This window comes from Talpa europaea (genome assembly GCF_964194135.1).
Source record: "Talpa europaea genome assembly, chromosome: 6".
Classification (NCBI taxonomy): Eukaryota; Metazoa; Chordata; class Mammalia; order Eulipotyphla; family Talpidae; genus Talpa; species Talpa europaea.
The window spans coordinates 31,056,655-31,077,819 of NC_140072.1; the positions used below are offsets into that span (position 1 = coordinate 31,056,655).

General features: G+C 34.3%; 1 protein-coding gene across 31 annotated transcripts in view; it reads right to left on the minus strand.

Annotated features, from left to right (window-relative positions):
- Positions 1-21,165, minus strand: part of NRXN1 (neurexin 1) — a gene marked incomplete at its 5' end in the record, with an annotated part of 1,024,512 nt that overhangs the window by 564,639 nt on the left and 438,708 nt on the right. For all 31 annotated transcript variants that reach the window (XM_084235920.1, XM_084235919.1, XM_084235910.1 and 28 more), the window contains 2 exons: positions 935-1,318; positions 14,121-14,559. In XM_084235920.1, the coding sequence (XP_084092046.1) occupies positions 935-1,318; positions 14,121-14,559 (823 nt within the window). The remainder of the gene's footprint in view (positions 1-934; positions 1,319-14,120; positions 14,560-21,165) is intronic.

A 21,165-nucleotide genomic window follows, 5' to 3' on the forward strand; every position in this document is an offset into this window, starting at 1 on the left:
AGGGCAATGTTATTTGAAACACGAGAGGACAATGGAACAACTCGTCAATATATTTTCATATTGATTTTTTTGTTTCTTTGTTGAAAATGAGTGGCAATGGTACAGTGACTAAAGCATTTATCTGAAACTCTTAGGTCGATGGAAGGACATGCTTAGAACTATTTGTTCTGCTATTTCTTCCTTTAGTCTCATCTGCAGATGGATGGGGAGCTATCATTCTTTTCTCCTTCTTTAACTCATACTCTTCTTCAAATGAGAGAGGAGAGAAAAAGCTTTTCCTCCTATTAGATAAGGGGAAGGAAGCACCTGTTCAGAACTTTGATAGAAACACTTTTTAAGTCTTAATATCAAATATAGTAAATGAATTTCCTGTAATCAGTTTGGTCTGAAGCAAAAGTTGGTGTTTTAGAATATGTTGCTATAACTTAGGTGATTTAAAGTCACCTTAATTTTCTAATTTACCTCCCCTTGAATCAATGAGGAGACTAACTTAAGTCTCACACAATAGTGTCAAGGAAGTTGCAACTTACACTTTAGCTTGTCCTAAATGCTACTGTTTGATAGACATTAGCAGGGGAAGCTGTAAATATGTTTAATTCATAGTTTCTTTACTTCCTAGTGTTCAGAACTTAAACCGGGCAAAAGGGACAGCTGTTATTATCTATTATACATTTTAAGTCCATACATTAAATAATACAAAAGACCCGAATATTTATCCCTGCAATATACTCAGAGCTGTGTCTTCCCAGAATCAGGTCCTTTAAGTTATTATGGACTCATCAGTAGCACACATTGGGTATAACTGCTCAGCTTGCAGAGAACCTACCTCAGCAGAGCATATGTTGTATTGTTTTAAGTTAGTTTAAGGTTTTGATCAACATTTAATACACTTTTCATCTCAGGAGAGTCAACTGCCTAGTGTTTGGAGTCTTACCTCTCTCGCAGGACCTGCCAAGATAGCCTGTTCCAGAACAATCACAGACATATCTGTTCCACCCATCCCTGCACATGCCATTGTTTTTGCAAGGGTTGCTAAGGCACGGTTTTGCTGTCTCCCTTGAGCAGGAGGGCTTCACTCCAGCAGTACTTTGAACTTCAGCCATCTGCCGAATATCCTTGCTCTGACCGTCAATGAACAAGTCTCTGATGCAGCCCACGTAGCCGTAGTTGAGCAGAGCAGTCCACACCTCCGTGGGGAAGACAAGGCCTGCCTTATTTTCTGGCAAACCCCCCAGGTACAGCTCATCATCCAGGTCCAGAATCTCACTCTCACCAGGAGCAGTGTAGGGCGTGCGCAGTGTATTGACAGAAATGGTACCTGTTGCAAAGACAAGAGAACACACAGATCTTCACAGAGTTCTAAACATCACCCCTGCTCTCACCTACCTAAGGGTAAAGTCTTTGAGGGAAGACATTTCTTATTTTTCTTTCTATTTTTAATGACTTACACTTTCCAGTAGAATTAACAATTCTGTGGAATTAAGTAACTTTAGAAATAAGGCAGATGATAGTTAAATAATTCTATTTGATTGGGGGAATGACAGTCACAGTGTACAGCCAACAAAGTGTTTGTGAACCTGGAACAGTTTAGTCAAAGAGAAAAGGAGAAACCAGCATTTTGTATCACTCTCTAACAGTTCCCTCATTGGACGACGCCTGATGGGAGAAATTAACAAATTGTACAAAAATGAACAACATGTAAGAAAATTTAAAAAAAAAATTAAGAATAAATAAACAGTTCCCTCACTGGAAGGGAAGGAGGGAGAAGGGAAGAAACTGAGATTCTGTATCACTCTCTGGAATAAAGTCAACTGTCTTTGATTACTGCTCCTTTTCCAAGCTGGTACACATCTGAAAGCCAAGGGAAGATAATGTGCACCTGAACTTGAACTGAATTGATTGTTTTTATTAAACACAATAGTTTGACAGATTATCTATGTCAATTCCTGATTTCATCACTCTCAGCTGTTCAAATGTATCAAGGAATCTCTATGTAATTGGTTTATTAATCCATGATATAGGCCATAATAATATAACTAACCTCACTTAGTTGCTCACTGTATTAAATAAGAAAATACTAATAAAGTTTTGGTTTATGACAAGCACAGTGTAAATGTTGGTTAGCATGTTGCATCACAGTGCCAAGTGAAATATATAAAAATCAAACTAGTTACTTATTTTCTTTTTTTTTTTTTAAAGATTTATTTATTTATACAAGCACTGGGTACAGTCAGAAGTGCAGGAGGGTGAGAGAATTCACCAGAGCCAGAGTGGGGAACAGAACAGGCAGACTGATGAAGAAATACACTGTTGAAGGGAGAGCGGGCGCGGCAGGAGGGGTCTGTCGCACCATGTGGGACCCTCGCTGGTGGCCGGGGATCGAACCGATGCTGCGGAAGCTTCGGGCAGCTTCGCAGCCCAGCGCTCAACCGCTGCGCCACCAGGGGAGGCCCAAGTTACTTATTTTCATTGACATTTTTTCCCGTCACTCTAAATGTAAGGGGGAAATAATTCCATTAATTCATGAATAAACAAGAAACCTGGCCCTAAGTACAGGATGAGGAGAGACATTCACCTGATATTATCAGATAGTGGCAGAAATAAAATTGTGGAATCTATTAAAAGAAGGAAAAAATTAAAGACAGAAGGCAGTTTCTTTTTTATTATAATGTCCATCCGATAACAACATAGTACTCAGAATTCCACTAACATTTTATCCCCAGAAAGATATTTGTATCGATGCAAATACGGTACTTGAAAAGGACACCACACTGACCCGTTAACAGATTATCCTAGATTTATTGTTCAGGTCTACACCATAGTTAGAAAAGAAAGACTCTAAAGAGACAGAGAGTACAATGGAAACTGTCTGATGTCATGCCAGCCCCTGTTACAGAGCCTCAGAGAAACAGGGCAAAAATATACAATAGAGGCCTAGAAACAGGAGACAGGGCACAGAAGTGGGACAGAAAGGGAAAATGTAGTATGGATAGTGCATTTGAGTTGTGTCACAGAATACCTGAGACCTTCTCAAGTAAAAATGTGACCTGTGATAAATATGAAACAGGCATGTAATTTAGGATGCAGGGTTGCCCAAAGCATTCCAAATTCTAGCAGACAGAGCACGCATGCCCCAATGTGGGCAGTATAATAGGATCTGTCTTTGTGAGGGAAAAGGGCACGGAAGCCACAGACAGAGACTGTGAAGGCAGCCAAGTCATTAAGAGGACATTTGTCTCTCTAGACTTCCACAGAAAGAACTGGTAAAAGCTCCTAGGGGACAAACACCCAAAGGCATTGCTATTTTGGCCTTCTAACTAAGGGAGTATAATAGGGATTTGGGAGAAATGCAGTGAAAAGGAAAAAGGACAGAAGTGCTCATTTTTACTGTTCATATTTTTGCCAGTGTCTAAAAGAAAACTCATTTAGGAACATGTAGTTATGATAAAATCCTACTAAGAAAAGTATAAAAACATATATCATTGGGGGGAAGGTGATGGTCTTGAGAGAGAATGGTGGCACCTCTCTTCCAAAAAGAATTTTGTACATACATTTTTAATAGTCTAAAATACCTTCCAAAGTGAGTCAACAGATGATTCCTATACTTTGCAGTAGTTAATGTAAGATAGAAAATGATGATAAAAAGTATTAATGACAATAGGAAAGCTGGGAAGGAACGGTTATATGCACTAAGAACAGTGACAATGTTTTTGAGATTAAAAAAAAAGGAGTATCACCTCTTCTTTTAAAATGAGTTCAGGAAGGATTCCTAGAAATGAATGTATAGTAGTGAAAGAAAATTGTTAGGAGACATGGAGCAAGTCAGAAATGACAAACTTTTGCAAATCTGGGAATATATCCTTTAAATATATAATTTTTCCATGTGCTTTTTTATTCATGGGACAAGCTTGCTTCAGCTGATGGAGGGAAAACTATTTGGATAAAAACTGTGCTGTCCCTTTGATGGTGCTATAGTTTTTTTTTTTTTTAATCTATATTTCATTAAGGTAATATTAGTTTACTACTACATAGTTTTAGGTATACATTTTCTCATCTTTACAACTGTGTATATCACACCACACCTACCAAGAAATACCTAGTTATTACCTGCCACCAACCTACTAATCCCCCTACTCATTCCCTCACCATGCTTCTCCATTGGTAACCACCGTTCTGATGTCAGTCTGAAGGTTTTAGACTGTTCATTTGCTTATTTTTCTTTTATATATCCCACCAGTAAGTGAGGTGCTATAGTTTTGACACTAAAATAAGGAAACTGAGCAGCCTGCATAATAGCTCACTCTGCGGCCTCCTCCACGTAGCTTCCATATCAGAACTCCATGTAAATCACACATTCAGTCACTCTCTGGAGTGAAGCAGTTTGTCTGCTACTGAGAAAGGATTGTTTGGTGTGTCTGTGTCTACTTTAGACATTCAAACATGTTTTTATTAATATGTTTGTTGTGATAGAATGATATTGACTATAATTTTATGATTAGACTAGGGTTTTCTGATCATAACACCTACAGTTAAATCACAGTCTTTGTCAGTTTACATGCTGCCCAGGGCTCACACACATGCATGTGTGTGTACACACACACACACACACAAACAGAAGTTTAACACAAAAATATTTAACTCAACTATTTTTCAAGCACGCCAATATATATTTTTTTCTTATTAGGTAATTTAGTCATACAGAGCTTCTATAAGACCCATTAAATTGACTTTGGGACCAACAGGTTATAACCCACAGTTCAAAAAACACTGATTGAGAATTTTCTATCATGAAGGATAAGGATGTTTTCACCACAGCTCTTTATTGTCATTTTCAGAGACAATTTTAGATTCCCCATGGAAAGAGGAAGCAATAAAGGGTCAGAGAAAAAGTAAAAGAAATATCATTCTAACTTCAATCCAAACATAATCCAGGAAAAACTGAAACTTTAATGAAGCCCCTGCTTCAAGGGAAGATGTCACACAAGCAAATGAATGCATCAAGATATCATTCACTGGCATATTCTGCAAACAAATACAATAGATCAGTCATGACTAAAAATTAACTATTTTCTCCCAACTACATTCCTTCCCAACTCATGAGCACTTACATTTAAAAAAATCTTTGTAAATGAGAGAGCAGATAAAAGGCAATCCTGTAGAACATAATTTAAGTGAGAAGAGAAAAACTACATTTATACTTTGAATATAAGTAATTTTATTTATATTTTGGCCTGTATATGTGCAAATGGTCTGATATATGCATGTATCTAATAAGGGATTTGAATCCCAAATTCCTTAATGATTTCATGATGAATATGAACAAAAGATATTTTCACCTAACAAAAAGGGTCAGTATAGAAACAATTTGTTTAAACCACTGTAATGGTACAGTTAGATATAGTGAAAATTAAATGTTAAAGTTCCCATGTATTATTTTCCTCAGAATTGATTGATAAATGCAGTTATTACCAAGAATACATGAAATAAGTATTTAAATGTTGTTCATTCATAATAAATTATTGATAATAATTAAGTAGTTGCCACAATTGTGTATATTAATAGAAGGTGAGGCTTCTCCAAAATTGAGGTGTGACAACCATGTAAATAAAATTTTAATTAGAAAAAAAAATATAATAGGGTCATCCCCATATCTTTTTTCAGGAACTATAAATGTTGATAAGTTCCCTTTGGAATGGTTTGATCACTTCACACATTCTACCTTCTTTCACAATAATTACATTTGAATTTTCTAGGAAATAAATATTTTATGTAAACACTACTATATTTGAGCTGTTAAAATTTGTAGATGATATTCATATTTAGAAATTTATTTTGGATCAGTGCTTCATGCTTTAATATTTAAGAATCCAAAGTGCTCTAATCTGTTATTTTAAAGAAATGGAATGGGAGCTAAGAAATATGTTTATGTACATACTGCTTTTATAATTTTAATGTGGAAATCAAACTACCTATTAACATTTAAATCTGGTTGTTTTCACAGCATATGCAAAAGTAAAACAAAAATGATGAATAGAAAAGGTAATATTTAAGTGTATTCATAAGCATAAATAATAAATGCACATTTTATGTAAAATTATGTATAAAGGGGGAAAAACACCCTTGGTTATAAAATTAACTTCACAATTTGGTCTAGTACTTATAACCTGTTAATATTCATTCTTTTTTTTTTCCACCCAGTTTTTCTAGGCTGTTCCATTTGCAGATTAGCTTACAGAGTGAAAAGAAACACAGAGGGAAGAGGATTTAAAGCAAATTTAGTTTCAATTTTTAAATTACTTCTAAAGTTTAAATGACTGGGAAATGAAGGGGTAAAAAATAGAGTGTTATACTGGGAAAATGTTTTTGCCTTTTGACAGGAAATAAACATTTCATGTTGTAGCTTTGCAACTTACTAGGTTTTGTAAGTCTTAATTGAGAGGCTGATCACAAAATTTCCATATTTAATAAAAATTTCTGAAATTACTGCTTCAGATAATTTTTAACTAAATGTCAATTTTTCTATAAATAATTCTGTTTCTCATTGCAGAAGAGAATTAGATTCCACACACAAATTTACTCATCAAATATGTATTCTATTAACAAATTCAAGCTCAATACAAAGTGACAAAAGCATAATAAAAGTGATAAAAGGAGAATGAAACAATGATTATATGGTATGATACAAAATGCAAAATACATAATTCTTGTTTATAGATAATAAACATTAAAACAAAAATATTAATAATGGGAGCTTTATAGTAGTGGAATTAAGACTTTAAATTTTTTTTGGTGATTTTTTAAAAAACAATGCTAGGTATTAGGTTATAAAACAAATTGAAAGAAACTATTTGAAAACAAAAATGATACAATCTTCTTATTCTGTTTTTTGATTGTTACTGCATGTTTTCTGCTTACTTGGCTTTATCTTGAGTTAGGAATTTCAGAAACTGAACCAATATCTGTAGAAATAAATATTTAAATAAAATTTTAAGTTTGATAATCTAGCAAGGGGCAAAGAGTGAGGGAAAAGATCACTTGACAGTCCATAGACAAGTAGAAGTTGAAACAGTCTGCTAGTAAAATAAACTGTGTTTATCTTTAAAATTTAAAAAAATATTCTTATAATGTATTCTTATTCTTATAATTTCTTATAATTTCTTTTCTCAGAATCTCTATTATAGAAATTATGACCAATATGCATCAATGCATAAATTTATAAAGAAGACTTTATAAATTAGTTTGAAACAGTGAAATTTTTTTGAAAGTAAAAAGTTAGGTGCCCATCAATAGTAGAATAATTAAGCAAATATTGCTATGTTCAAAGTAAGCAATACACGATGTCACTACATAAAGAATGGCACAGAGAAGGGTCTCAGTAGGTTTTTAAATAGTGAAGAATGATATTTGTATATAACAATAAAACTCTGTATTAACTTTATCTGTATAAATATTTTTATAGTTTTACTGATACATAGAAAAATACCTGAGATTTTTTCAGCATCACATTATTTTAGCAGTTACCTATGGAGGAGAAAGTACACTGATGAAGGAAGTGTGTAGCAAATGGAAACTCTTCACTTACACATTTTTGAGTTGTCTCTACATTTTCATTAATAGCACACTATGTCACGTGTTAAACACATGCAAATATATAGACATACATACATATATGTAACAATATACGTGTGCATCTATACAAAATTTTTAAATGATCATTTACAATGCAGGGGTATTATAAATATCAGTTAAGTGATCTGCTTTGCAGAAATTGTAGTATTTTAAAGAAATAAGATTTCATCTCAGCATTCCATCGTGAGGATCACTGCATCTGGGTGTGCTCTGCCTGTCTCCAAGAGTACAAATGATATCATAGCCCAGGCTCTGCCCCTGAGCCAGGTAAGACCAGAAAAGAGATGCATTGGATATATAGAGTGAGGTTCCATCTCTCAGGGATTGACTGATATTTACCAAGTCATAAGACCCATATACAAAATAAGAATTCCAAGTTTTTAATTCTCTTTGAGAAATTAACTATCAAAGGATATGGAATACTTCCCATAAGCTCTGCCAATGTGGGAAGCCAATTTATAATCCACATTTCTATTTATTCATTTATGATGGGAGATTTAATTGGTACAGGAACCAGAATATTCATATGTATATAATTGATCCATTTTATATCTCTACTGCAGTCAGACTTACAAAGGGAGGTGAATCTTAATCAAAAGTATGGGGAATGTGCTTTCTGAACAAGGACAGTCCATGAAGTAAGGCTAGGTGAGCAATGATAGCTTAGGGTGGTCTGATATGCCCTCGTTTTCAATTAAGACAACCTGCCTCTGTCTTTACAATAGCAGTGAGGTAGTCAAGTCCCCTGGAAGGTGCTTGGATGAGTACCATTAATGCTTATCTCTGTGACTTTCTCTTTTCTATTCATGTTAATACCTTTGAGTCCTATTGCTTGGGAGGCTCATTACGGTGCCTCTGCAAAGCTCTCCTCTGATTCTCAGGGGTTGTTCTCATAATTCCCAGAGTAAATTTTATCACATATATATTTGAGCAAAAAACTTATGACATAATATCAAATAGCCTTAAGAATTATATTTATGCCATAATTTGAACTATAAAAAATATATGTACATGCTAACAAAGATTGGAAGAAAATGTGAACAATTAAAAATGTTTTGAGTGAGGGGAAGATAATAGATAACTTTTAAAAACCTATTCAGAACAAATCAGTAAATATAGACATCAATTAATAGACTCCATCCAGTCACCATCATGGTCAAATAATTGATAAATCATTGATAAGGTATGTTAGTCTCCACATTGGTGGGTAATGGTTTATGGACATTGATTTGAAATGAAGTATCATTAATTCACTTAAAATTATTTCAAAATATGCAACCGGTTAGTTGGCAAAAGCCTGGGAGGAATGTTTATCATCAGAAGACAAGTTCAAATCAAGACCTAGCAGAGAAATAGTCTAATGGCTGTTCAAGTAGAAAAGTCTAAGTGTAGTGATTCATGAATGGTCTACACAGAAATCAGTGCTGGTAATAGATAGCTAGGAAGTACTGTTCACATCAAACAGTGATTACTATAAACCTCTAATTACGTGCTCTGAAGTGAGCCTTGTGCTTTTCCCACTGTAATTTCTGGTTCTTAAACTGGAACTCTAGGACTTCAATTCAAATCTCAATGGCTTCTTAGCTGTTAAATGTAGGCTTAACCATGAATAACTGCTGATACAATCTGCTGTACCCTGCTGTACACAAGCAGAATTTGACAAGAATAATGAGTTTTCTTTTTGATTTCAATGTGTAATAATGGTTTGCAAAAAAAATGACTGGCAGTTTGGTATAAAAATACTTCAGAGGATACCCTTGACTGAACCAAAGAGCTTAACACAAATTTAAACAATATTTGTGCCCAAAGAAAATAGTCATTAACCTCATCCTAATTTTAGCACATTTCACACTTTAGCTAAATACCTGGGCAGCTGTTTTGTGTTCGCTTTGGGACCAAAGGAGAGGAAAAGGGAACCCTGCAAACAGAGGAGGGACTGGTAAGAAAATGTTCAGCTGTTTATAAGACCTGCAAAGTTTGCAGAGTAATGAGGCTCTTCAATCATATCTATTAACTCTGCAACTTAAGGTTTTACTCTGTAAAGTAGCTAAGCTAGCCATGGAGGATATCCACCTTTTTGAAGCATTCCAGTCATAGGCTGATCCAGAAAAATCATGCATTCACTTTGTGTGGTTCTTTCTTTGCCAGTTTAGCACAGGACCTAAAATGTCATCCATGGCTCAGCCCGCTTGACTTCCCATGTCACTGCTCACAGACTAAGCAGGCAATGGGAGAAGCTACGTTGTACATAGAGAATGGCTGTGGTCAAACAGTATTAGTCAAAGCATGGGGATTAAAGTGTCTCTCCTTCTCCCTAGTCACAGAATGGAAGAAAGGGCAGATAAGGCAAAATCTTCAATTTTGCTGAAAATGAAATTCTATAAAGGAAATATTTTTCATCAAAGAAGGGGTTCACCTACTCACTTTTTAGGAAGTAAGGACAGATGGGCAAACTATCAGAAACATGGACAGCATGAGTACCTTTTCCTTGTCACTCGCATGCTTACTCTGGCTGTGTATCTCAGTCCTCAGAAAGGAGCGAATACCTTCCCTCATGATTAATTTTTCTTCTGCCTACATGTTTGCTAAATGATGTAGGGAAGGGATCTCATGTACAAGCAGGAAGAACAGTCCTGTTCTCATAAAAGCTTGTCATTTTTGTACCAGGCTTCTGAGAATCCTCCAACCATTTTTTAACTTCCTCAGAGTGTCTGGGCTTAGAGGTTGACATTGCATGACCGTATTTGTAAGAATAGCATGAATTATTTTCAGGAAATAATGTCAATCCTTAAAAATGCTACATTTACAACTAAAGGAGTGCTATTTTATTTCAAATATGAAGATGATGCTCCTATTTTTAAAATAGTAAGGGGTGTTATGGCACTGAGAATTCAAATATTTTACTAAATATTTATTGAGGAATCCCCAATGCACAAGAAAGTACCAGGACCTGTGCGACAAATGCAGTTTTACCCTATCTATGACCATTATAGCCACGGCATCAAATTAAGTGTTGTGGCCCTTATTCTTATTTATTTTAGAACGGTCAACAGCAGAAAGAATAACTCTTAAGCCTGGGCTCCCACTACTTTAATAATAGAAATAACATGCCTCATTAAATGTTTTTAAGTATTCTGCTTAGGGGTTTTGCCGACAAATCAATAGATACGACCTTCATCATCCACGAGTCAGAAAGCAGCCTTTTACCCTCTTGTCTTAGCACTACTGTTTTCCCAAATTATATTAAAACTAATATTAAAATTGGTTTCTGGATATAAATTATATGAAAAAATGGCCCAGTGAATTATTTCTTGAAATTATGTTTCTTGATTTTAACTGAGCTATACATCTTAGTATCTTACCAGCCTAAATCAGAAATTTCCTTTAAGTGAAATAAAAGCTAGCATAGCTATTCATTCATTCAATTTTTAAAAGGCTGCCTTATTCCAAACCAATGCAGTGTGCAAACACAGAACTTAATTAAAATACTATATATAAAATATTAACAGCTAAAGTTATTAAAATTACATTAAACTCCCTAGAGCTAGTCCAACATAATATGAACTCTCTTTTTTTCCAATTTAGTAAAGGACAGAACTTAGTTTAGTGAATGAGCTTTGTTTTTTACATTGTTTTTTTCCAACTCACTAATCTGAAATTGTAATCAAATAAAAGTACTTTACCATCAAAAACACCATCAAGCATACTAACTTAATCTTTCCATTGGATTCTAACAAAATTCTCATGTTTTGCTTATTTTCTTTCTTAATGCAAATAGCACTCTCTCTTCTTCCTACCCATCACTGAGTTTTGCAAATTAAATTAGATGTTCTCTGCTTTTCACCTTTTCCAATAAGGGTATAACCAGGGAAGCTAATAAACTATTGGTAATTTGGATGAATTAAAGAGCTTATATAGAAAAAAGTAGCTTTTATTTGGCTTGTGGATTAAAGTATTTATTTGATCCTTATTATAATAGGCCATCCACTGAATTTGGGAAATTAATTAGAGTGCATCATTACTTTCTCCTTATAATAAGGGACCTCATAAAAACTCCAATTAATTTTGTTCTATATGTATGTGTGTGTTTGTGTTGTGTGTTTGTATATAAACATATATATACACAAAACATATATGTATAGAATGACAGAGGCATATATATGTATACGCACACCAACTGATCTAGACGTATGCACACGTTTGTATAGAAAAATGATGGCAAAAAAATCTAGGTATAAATCGTCATTATCAAATGAACAATGGATGGCTTTATTTTCCTTTTTATATTCTTTTGTATTTACTAACATTTTTACATCAACCATGTAGTTTGTCATATAGTTAGGAAATACCTTATTTTTATGTAAATAAAATACAACTGATTTGAAGTATGGTATTTGGCCCCTTTGAACTTCTGAAAGTCCCATTAATCTGATAAGTCATGTTTTAAGAATTTATCAAAATCTGACAAAAAACTCTGTATTTGCTGTAAAGTCATTTTCAAAATTTTATTCTAGATATAAATCCCATTATACTATTCACAAATTAATATTTTAAACCAAAAGATAAGTCCATGCTCCTGCCCTTTTTTAAGTTTTCTGTTTGAAATTTCCTAAGTAGCAAATTAACAGCTTACTCTGGTAGAAATTGGCTAGAGGAAGACAAAGTGCCTCTCTACTGCTATAATCTTACATTCCCATCAATGAACTCATCTCAAAATAAATCAGAAAAACAAAGAATCCAATTCTTAATGGATCTGTAAAGTAAAGTACGGTAAAAAAAATCTTTTACTCTCTACTCTCAATCAAAAATACTGGAGAAAAGTGAGAAAATAGCGGTTTGCACAAAATGGTTACTAATTTTCCTTTGGACTTCTTTAGGGAATTGAAAGAACATTAGGGAGGCCAAGTTTCAGAGACAGAAGACTCAGAAACAGTGTCTGAGACATCTGGGGCTCAGAGCAAGGAACATCAACCTTCCTTCTGTTCCCTACCTCCACTTCAGCTCCTTCATAATTTTCATACATTCCATTGCTTTGTTTAATTGGGGAAATTGAAGTATATTTCTATGAGAGTAAAGACAATATCCCTGATCAGTAAACAGGACAAGATATGGATAACAATAAAATAGGACATATTTGTCTGGCAGAGAGACCAGGAAAAACAAGTGACTGGGGAGTCTATGAAAGGAGGGTATGAGGATATGACCTCAGCTAGGACTTCAACATGGCTCCTCTAAAATAAAATGGCAATTACAGATTATTGGATCTGGAAGAAGCACTTTTAGTAACCTGGTCTTTGGTTCCCAAATTTGACTGATCATCAACGGCCCTGGAATTTTTGCAAAAAAAGACAGAATCTTAAGTCTCCTCATTATTGAACCCCTTCTCACTGGAATTGGGATCCAGTGACTATTAAGTCCTTCCCAATATATTTCAAAATGAAGAAATCTTGGTCCTTAAAAAATTGTCTTGTGAAAACTATCCCTACTATTTAGCAGAACATCAGAGTAGATAGCATGGTGTATAAGCAAATGGGGAAAGATAAAGAGTACTTAGGTGTAAATTCAGTTGTCTTCTATTATAAGAAGATTGTTTTAATTGTCAGGGTGATAATCAAGTTATGGCACACAAGGTAAAGAAAATACTGTGTAATTGTATAACTGAAATAAATTGCTTCTCAGCCTCTTTGTCTTTCCCTCCCCACCTCTAGATTTCCACAAATGCTATTTCTTCGGCCTATAAGATCATGGTGCCCAAACCTAAATCTAATCAACTCCCAAAAGCCCCTAATTAACTCCCATATTTCACTGTAAGATTGATATTTCTTCAATCCTTCTCTAAAACATCCCCTTTCCATTCACTACACACACACACACACACACACACACAAACATGCGGCAAAAGGATGCAGCAGAATGAATCTTTATTGGTGGTATTCCACACATCTTTTATCAGAAAAGGAAGCTTCTTGGAAAGAAGCCAGGTTTTTCCTGTGTCCTTGAAAATCTCATTGTATTGATTTTTTTATATCATTGTTCCACCTTGGATTATAAAAAAAATGTGTGCTGTATTAATCTGAGAATTTTGTGTATGGAGTTTTTTTTTTTAATCATTGTTTTGTATTTAATACATCACGCACCTCCAAACACCCAATGATATAATTGGGAATAGAAGAACCCTGAATTTTTTCAATTGCAAATTCAAGATGAAATTTCTTGCAAGATTTGGCACTTGATTATCCAATAAATGTTCATTTAAGAAGTTATTCTAGAAGTCACTTGAACATTTGGGCTTTGATGCCCAACTATGATGATTGATTATCTCATTCTCATTTTTATATGATGTGAAATAGAAATAATAACAATTTCCTTTACCCTACAGAGAGAAATGCAGAGACTATTTAATGTCTTGGTTTTAATTCCTTAGAAGTGGGAAGGGGGAGGGTGGGGGGTGGTCCAGCAGATAATCAGCATAGAAAAATGGAAAAAATTACCTGACCGTCCATCTCTCTGGAAGTCCACATGATACCATTCTCCATCATTCACCTTCTTCTGCAGTGCCTTGATTTTTATTGTACCTGACCCCATATCAAGAAGGAGATAGAGGTGGCCATCCAGCATCTCAATAGCAAAGAAGTCAACTTTTATCATCTGTGGGTGCTTGGCATCTTTCTGGTGTCTTGGCTTGCCATGACTAAATAAGATGAGACCATTTGGCTCTGTTGTGCGGAAGTCAAATGAAATGGAACCTGTTTTCTTAGCATTCCATTTGGGCAAAGAGATGAAAGATTCTGGGGTTTCAAAAGTGATTGGGTCCAAAGTTGCAACATTCTCACATTTAAATGCCACCACTCCGTGGATCTTCATTTTAGGGTCTCCTTGCTTGGCAAGTCGGGATAATTCCAGTCTTACATCATTATTTTTATAAACAACCTGTGGGCACAGGATAATAGTGAGAAAGTAGGTCTCATATTTAATATCTAGAACTTGTTTGCAGCCCATATAACTTCTAAGTAGATCATGAAAAGGCATGTAATAATGCATTTTTTCAGCCAAATAAAATTCAAGTGTCAACTTATTAAACAGTAACCATTTCAATATAATTTTATTATGTGCAGACTTGAACTTATAAAAGTCATTTGCTTTTGTTAGCTGGCTAATATACTTTATTAAATATAAATATTGAGGTATTTCCTGTCACTAAAGTACTTGACAATAGATACTTTTAAATACCAGTCTCCCAAAATAGAGATTTCTTTTACAGTCCATATATTAACTGCAAGATAACTTTATAAAGATTAATTCTTACTATCTTTTTTTACAAAGATTAATCACAACATGTTGAGATTGAAAACAGTCATAATTTTCTCATGAAAGTCAAAATACACTAAAATGTGACTCTCTCTTGGCCTGCCCTACATTAATATCTGTTTGAAATATGTTAGGTAACTCTGGAATGTAGTATTTGCTCTAAATCCATTCAACCTGTATTACTTCTGTTCTATTTCACTTTTAATGTTAAAAAAGGGCAGAGCAAAATTGGTTCGTTTTCCAAGGTACTTCATCTAAAGTGGCTGGGTAGTTCTGATCCTGGATGAGAGTCCTAGGGCTTTGGGGCTTCCAAATAGCACTTTGTATAAACCCATAGGCAGGGCTCTAAATCACATGTATCTGCTGTCATATCACTTTAATAAATTCACAGGTATTTTGACACAAGGATACCGAGAGATACATACCTTTTCACTACAAAGTGTACACCATGGATAATTACATTTCAAAAGATATGTCATACTAACTTAAGGATAAATTAGTTATCTACATTCAGATACCTATCTAAATTATTTTAAGGCACTCAAAATTTCTCAGCAGCCTACATCAGACTCTAAATTCATTTATCTACATATAAAACCATATTTATGTGACAGAAAGAATAAGATTATTTGTGTTTGATTAGTGCTATAAAGTTAAAAAGGTTAACATAGCAGTTATTTCTTCCAAATCTTGGCCAATTGAGCTAACTGTTAATGTCGCTGATGAGTTTTCTGACATGATTTGTTAATGGATACTTAAATTTTCAGAGTAAAGAAGTTTGTAAGCTTTTGTAATATATTCTCTGATTTCAAATTTTGTCTCCAGCATTACATAATATTATGATTACTTAAGCCTTGTTTTGTTTCCTGATAGTTACATGATGCCTCACAGGATGGTTATAACAATTGAAGAAGAAAATGCTTATAAGTGAGAAAAGCTACTTAAATGCAATCAATTCAAAGTCAGACACATTGTTAAGATTTCAATAAATATCAACTACATTAAAGTGCAGGTAAGAAATATCATCACTTTATCATCTAATAGACACAGGGATTTGCGTTTCAAATTAATCCATTATAAGGAAACGTTTAGAAATTAAGCACATACACGTAATTGGAATTTTATTCTTAATTTGTGCCAACTAAATAAGTCACATCTTTTCAAAGCTAGTCCTGGTGTTTCAGTTTAACTATCTTGAGCAAGGATTATTATAAAGAATACCATATCCTTTATTCTTTAAACAAATATGTATAATGGTTTAACAAGAATTTATTGACAACAAAAGAAGAGAAAATGAATTTGAGCAATAATAAAAGGAATTAGATTAATTCTTAAGTACACTTCCTTGAAAAGAGAAAGCTATTAAGCCTTGAGAAAGTTGATTTAGGATTGCCTTTCTTTGGAGATCTTTAGAATTGAAGAAAATGCTTTCATGGATGATTTTCAATATTGTACAACCTCTCGTTGTGACTTTCAAGCTATCCAGATTTATATTCTCTTCATTTTCCTGGTGATTTATTCTAATATATGGGGATCCATTAGACATACATATCGGTCGGGAATGAATATTTCCTGGCCAAAATGACGGAGCTGATAATGATCGGTGTTAACTAACAATACTGTAGTAGAACCATGGCCACAGAATTGGGTGTTTGTGACATGAGTAAGTGGGTATAAGGTTGGGTGTTTTGCCTCATGAGACTGTCATCAGATACCCAAACATTGAAGGATGTGAGGCTAGGACAATTCTAGATTTGGCTTTTAGTGAGACATTTATAATCTCAAATAGGAATTGTGATAAAGCATTTTTGGGAGATGGAGAAGAAAAGTAGGGATTCCCTTCATCACATTTTTTAGGGTTAGTCATGTACAACACCTCGCTCCTACCTCCCCTCCCACAAGTATATAAATTTCCATGAGAAATGATGCTTTATGCAGCAGAGACCTTGCTCATTATAGCCCAACACAAGATCAATGCTAGCACATAGTAGACACTCGTGAAATATTTTCTGAATATTTTCTAAAATTCTACCTTCAACTTTTTAACCTAGTTTCAAGATTATAGTCTAACTTCACCTTTAAAATCATTCTGTGGGGTGTAAATAACTTTTAGAGTGAGCAACAGCTGAGGTAAAACTCTCCAGAGGTAGAATCATTTTCCTAGAAGGACTATCTTGAGAAAGAGCACAATGTACTTTTTTTATTTTCCATTTTGTATTCTTTAAAAGCAACTCTAAAAGACAGAAAAGCAATTTTGGATAGCAAGTTGATAGCCTTCAGATTTACACTACTACTTCATCTGACCCAGATTTCAAAATGACCTCATCATCCTACTTTTCTAAAGTTAGACTTACTCTTCAAACAGCCTGACTATTGTTCAGGAATAAGCAGTCAGTAAGCATTGTAAACCTTCTGAAAATTCATATGTGGGTTAATTTTTTATTTCTTTCTAGGATAATGCGGTGCTCAATCATGGAATAACTTTTTAATTATTCACATATCATTTTTAATTTGTGTTAAAAGTTATAATTTATTTTCTTCAACTTTTAACAAATAACTATATACTCTATCATCTTAACAACTAGTGATAATGTAATTGCATACTCATTTGAATCTGTTTATAAAATGAGGATTTCTTTGGGGATATTATTATGAAGAGTAATTCAAAGTATTGAATTCTACTTCCCTGCTTCAGGTGTTTATAAGACCCAAAGGAATAGAAACATAAAGAGTGTTTTTGTTTTTATTTGTTATCTGCTTTTTTTAAAATTTGCCATATAATTTCAATGAAAAACTTTTCCTTTCTCCCAACATTTTGTTAGAAATTTGTGTTCCTCACACAAATATGCAAGAATTGGAGTAATGCTTGTATTTTTATTTTCCTAGCTTGAAATTTTAGAGTCATTAGGTATATTACTTGATCTTCATAATAATCTTAAAAAAGGCAGTGGAAACAGGATTAGGAGTTTGATAGTCTGGAAAGAGACTTAGTATGATCTCAGGGTTACTACCTCAGCCAAGTTGTCTGAATTCTCTTTTTCCCAAATTTCTAAAATGGACTTCTATAAAGAAAAGGCATATCATATCTACAAAGTCTTAAATTTTTCCCCCATTAGTCTGCATGATTTGGGGCAAAGGAAAAACATGCCCTATTGCCCCATCTCTTTTTCTGGCATTTTCCATTTATGGTTTTGATGGCAGCATACATTTCTCTATTCTCATATATGGAAACACTATTCCATTATAAAGAAAAAGCTCACAACATTCTTAGGTACACAGACATGCCTCAAGGATTATATCTACATAAGGTTTGAACAGATGGTATTAAAGAACTGGTGGCTGATAGATAAAGTTCTTTCCATAGGAAGTGGGAGCATGTTAAAGAAGTTGATCAGTAGGAAAGCATTTGCTACTCAATAACTTTTTTTTGTTATAAATATGTTTCAGCTTAGAAATTTTAATGAGGCTCTTGAATTAATTAGCATGCTTTGATCAAGGCTTTCCATACCTTAACTTATGGAAATGAAGGGACACACTGAAATCAAAGAACTCTGAGATATCTAAATCCTGGTGACACCCTCCCAGAGATCATGAACAGCTCATTCTAATCAGAGTTACCTCCTTCATACTTGGCAATAATAACAAGTAAGGACTGAGAACCTAGTTCTCAAGTCAGATTTCAGAGAGAAGTCTCGCTCATCTATTTGCAATCCTGAGACCTTATGTAAACCCCTGAAGCTCACATAGCTGTTTATCTGTAAAATGGGGATAATAACAACGATCACATTAGGGTTTTTGTAAAAAACTTATTTTTTTTCCATTCTGGAAAAAACAACAGGTTCTGACACAACCTGTCAGAACAAAGTACGCAAGTAAATATTACTTGCTCTTATTAATGGTGCTATTGTTATGAATAACAGTATTATTCTTATAATAAATGGAGTTGCACAATATAAATGTTATGACAAGGAGACGAGCTTACATGGCACATAATAGATGATCAGCAAATGTTTTAAAGTAATTCACAGAGTGCTACAATCAGCACAGTCAATGAAATCAAAGCACATCAGGGCTTCCTTTGCAGTATTTATGTTGTAGTATGAAGTACACTACAGGCTCTCTCTACTGATGAAACTCCTTAGCCAGAAAACATACAGAACAAAATAATGATCCTAGAAGTTTTACTTTCACTCACAAGAGGGGGTCTGTGACATATAACATGAACAAAATTACTACTATCACCATATACCCTAAAACAAAAATCAATTCTGATTTATGGAGTATTTACTTCTCTCAGGCCCCCATTTAGAGATTTATATGTAGTAAGGTGTTTCTTCCTCGCAAGCAACCTAGGATATATATAACATTGCCTTATTTAAAAAAATAATATGTGGTAGCAGAGCTCATTGCCTGCCTTTCCTTATGACCATGACTAATACCCTGAGTATCTAAGGATGTTAACTTCAAATTTGTCACAGCAGGAAATTTCACTTAGTTTTTGATAGCAATTACTAAGTAGATCCACAATCATTTAGTTGTCATTGTGCTATGTATGACTTTGCTATGAGTTAAATGGATCATTCCAAGAAGCAGTTATTTTTTCCCCCCAGTCTTCCTCCTTAAAATATCTCTAAGTGAACCAAACATCATAATTAAGCAGAGACATTTTTCACGTGCTTCTTGATTAAAATGTCTCTTGAAGTCCAGTTTAAGAAGGGCTTATATCTGTTTCTAGGATTATAAGTTACATTGTATTTTTTTTCAATAGGTATGTCACCTAGAAGGTGTATATATTCTAAAATTCTGTGAGTTTTAAGAATTACCTCAGGGGACTACTGTTTTAGTTTTATGTTTTGTGTGTTTTAAATGTATTTTATTCTATTAAAAGAAGTAAGACTTTTAAATATCTGAATTTAATTCTTTGGTCTTGTGATCTGTCAATGCATCCTCTTTTTATAGCAGTGTGCCTGTTTCAAAACATAACTAAGAGTTAGCAAGTAAGTGAACAGTACCAGGGCAACCCAGCAGTAGGAAATAACTTGCATTTGCTTTGTCATGACCCAAATAAAGAACTACTCAAAAAAAGAAACAAAATGTACTGCAATGTTCCTCCCTAACATTATTAAGTCACTTACTATTTTGAAATTATTTTTTAATCTCTACACTTTGACTCAATTAGGTAAGTATGTGTTAGGCACATATTCAGGTAACAATGTACCGAATAAAATGCAGTTTATTTATTATGTATGCCTGTCCAATAGAACAAGGTTCACTGAGAATAAATGAGTTTTATTTATCTTAAATATGTGCTATGCTGTATGTGTATTAGTCATGTGTAAATTATATGTGGCCATACACATATACACAGTCAAACATTACTCAGTGTTTTGTTTACATGTAATATATGTCAAAGCGGATACACAGAAAAAAATCTACAGATATTTTAGAATATATATTACACATCTATTAGACAGAGAAGTAGATAATGCATATATGCAGGTTTTAAAAGTTTCCACTTTACTCTTAGAAAAGACCTACAGTAATAGCTGTTTTAGTTAATAGTAGGGAATCTGCTAGGAGGATATTGCTTTTTACCACAAAAGCTGACAAACAACAAAGGCCACGAGACTTTGTTCGTGGGTGGGTCCAGGGCTCAACACACTTGTGAGGTGTGTGAGTGGCTTCTGGGCTCCTTCCCTGGGAACAACTTCATCATGCCACTCCTGTTTTTACTCTATCTTAGTGTTACTTTGGGTTTTATGCATTATTTAGTATAACTTAATAGGTTAAATTTTAGGTCATGGAAGCTCAAAAATATTTCCATATGAATAAATGGAAATTGCTCCTTAGCTTTATGCCATTTCAGTTTAGAAACGGATACATAGGGATGTTAAGTTTTTGGATCTTGGGGGATGTCTACACTGCGTACTCATGTCAAATATAAATATATATATATATATATATATATTTAAAGATTTATTTATTTACAAGCACTGGGTACAGTCAGAAGTGCAGGAGGGTGAGAGAATTCACCAGAGCCAGAGCGGGGAACAGAACAGGCAGACTGATGAAATGCACTGCTGAGTGGATCAGTGGGAGCGGCAGGAGAGGTCTGTTGCGCCATGTGGGACTCTTACCGGTGGCCGGGGATTGAACCGGCACTGCAGAGGCTGTGGGCAGCTTTGCAGTCCAGCGCTCAACCGCTGTGCCACCAGGGGAGGCCCTAAA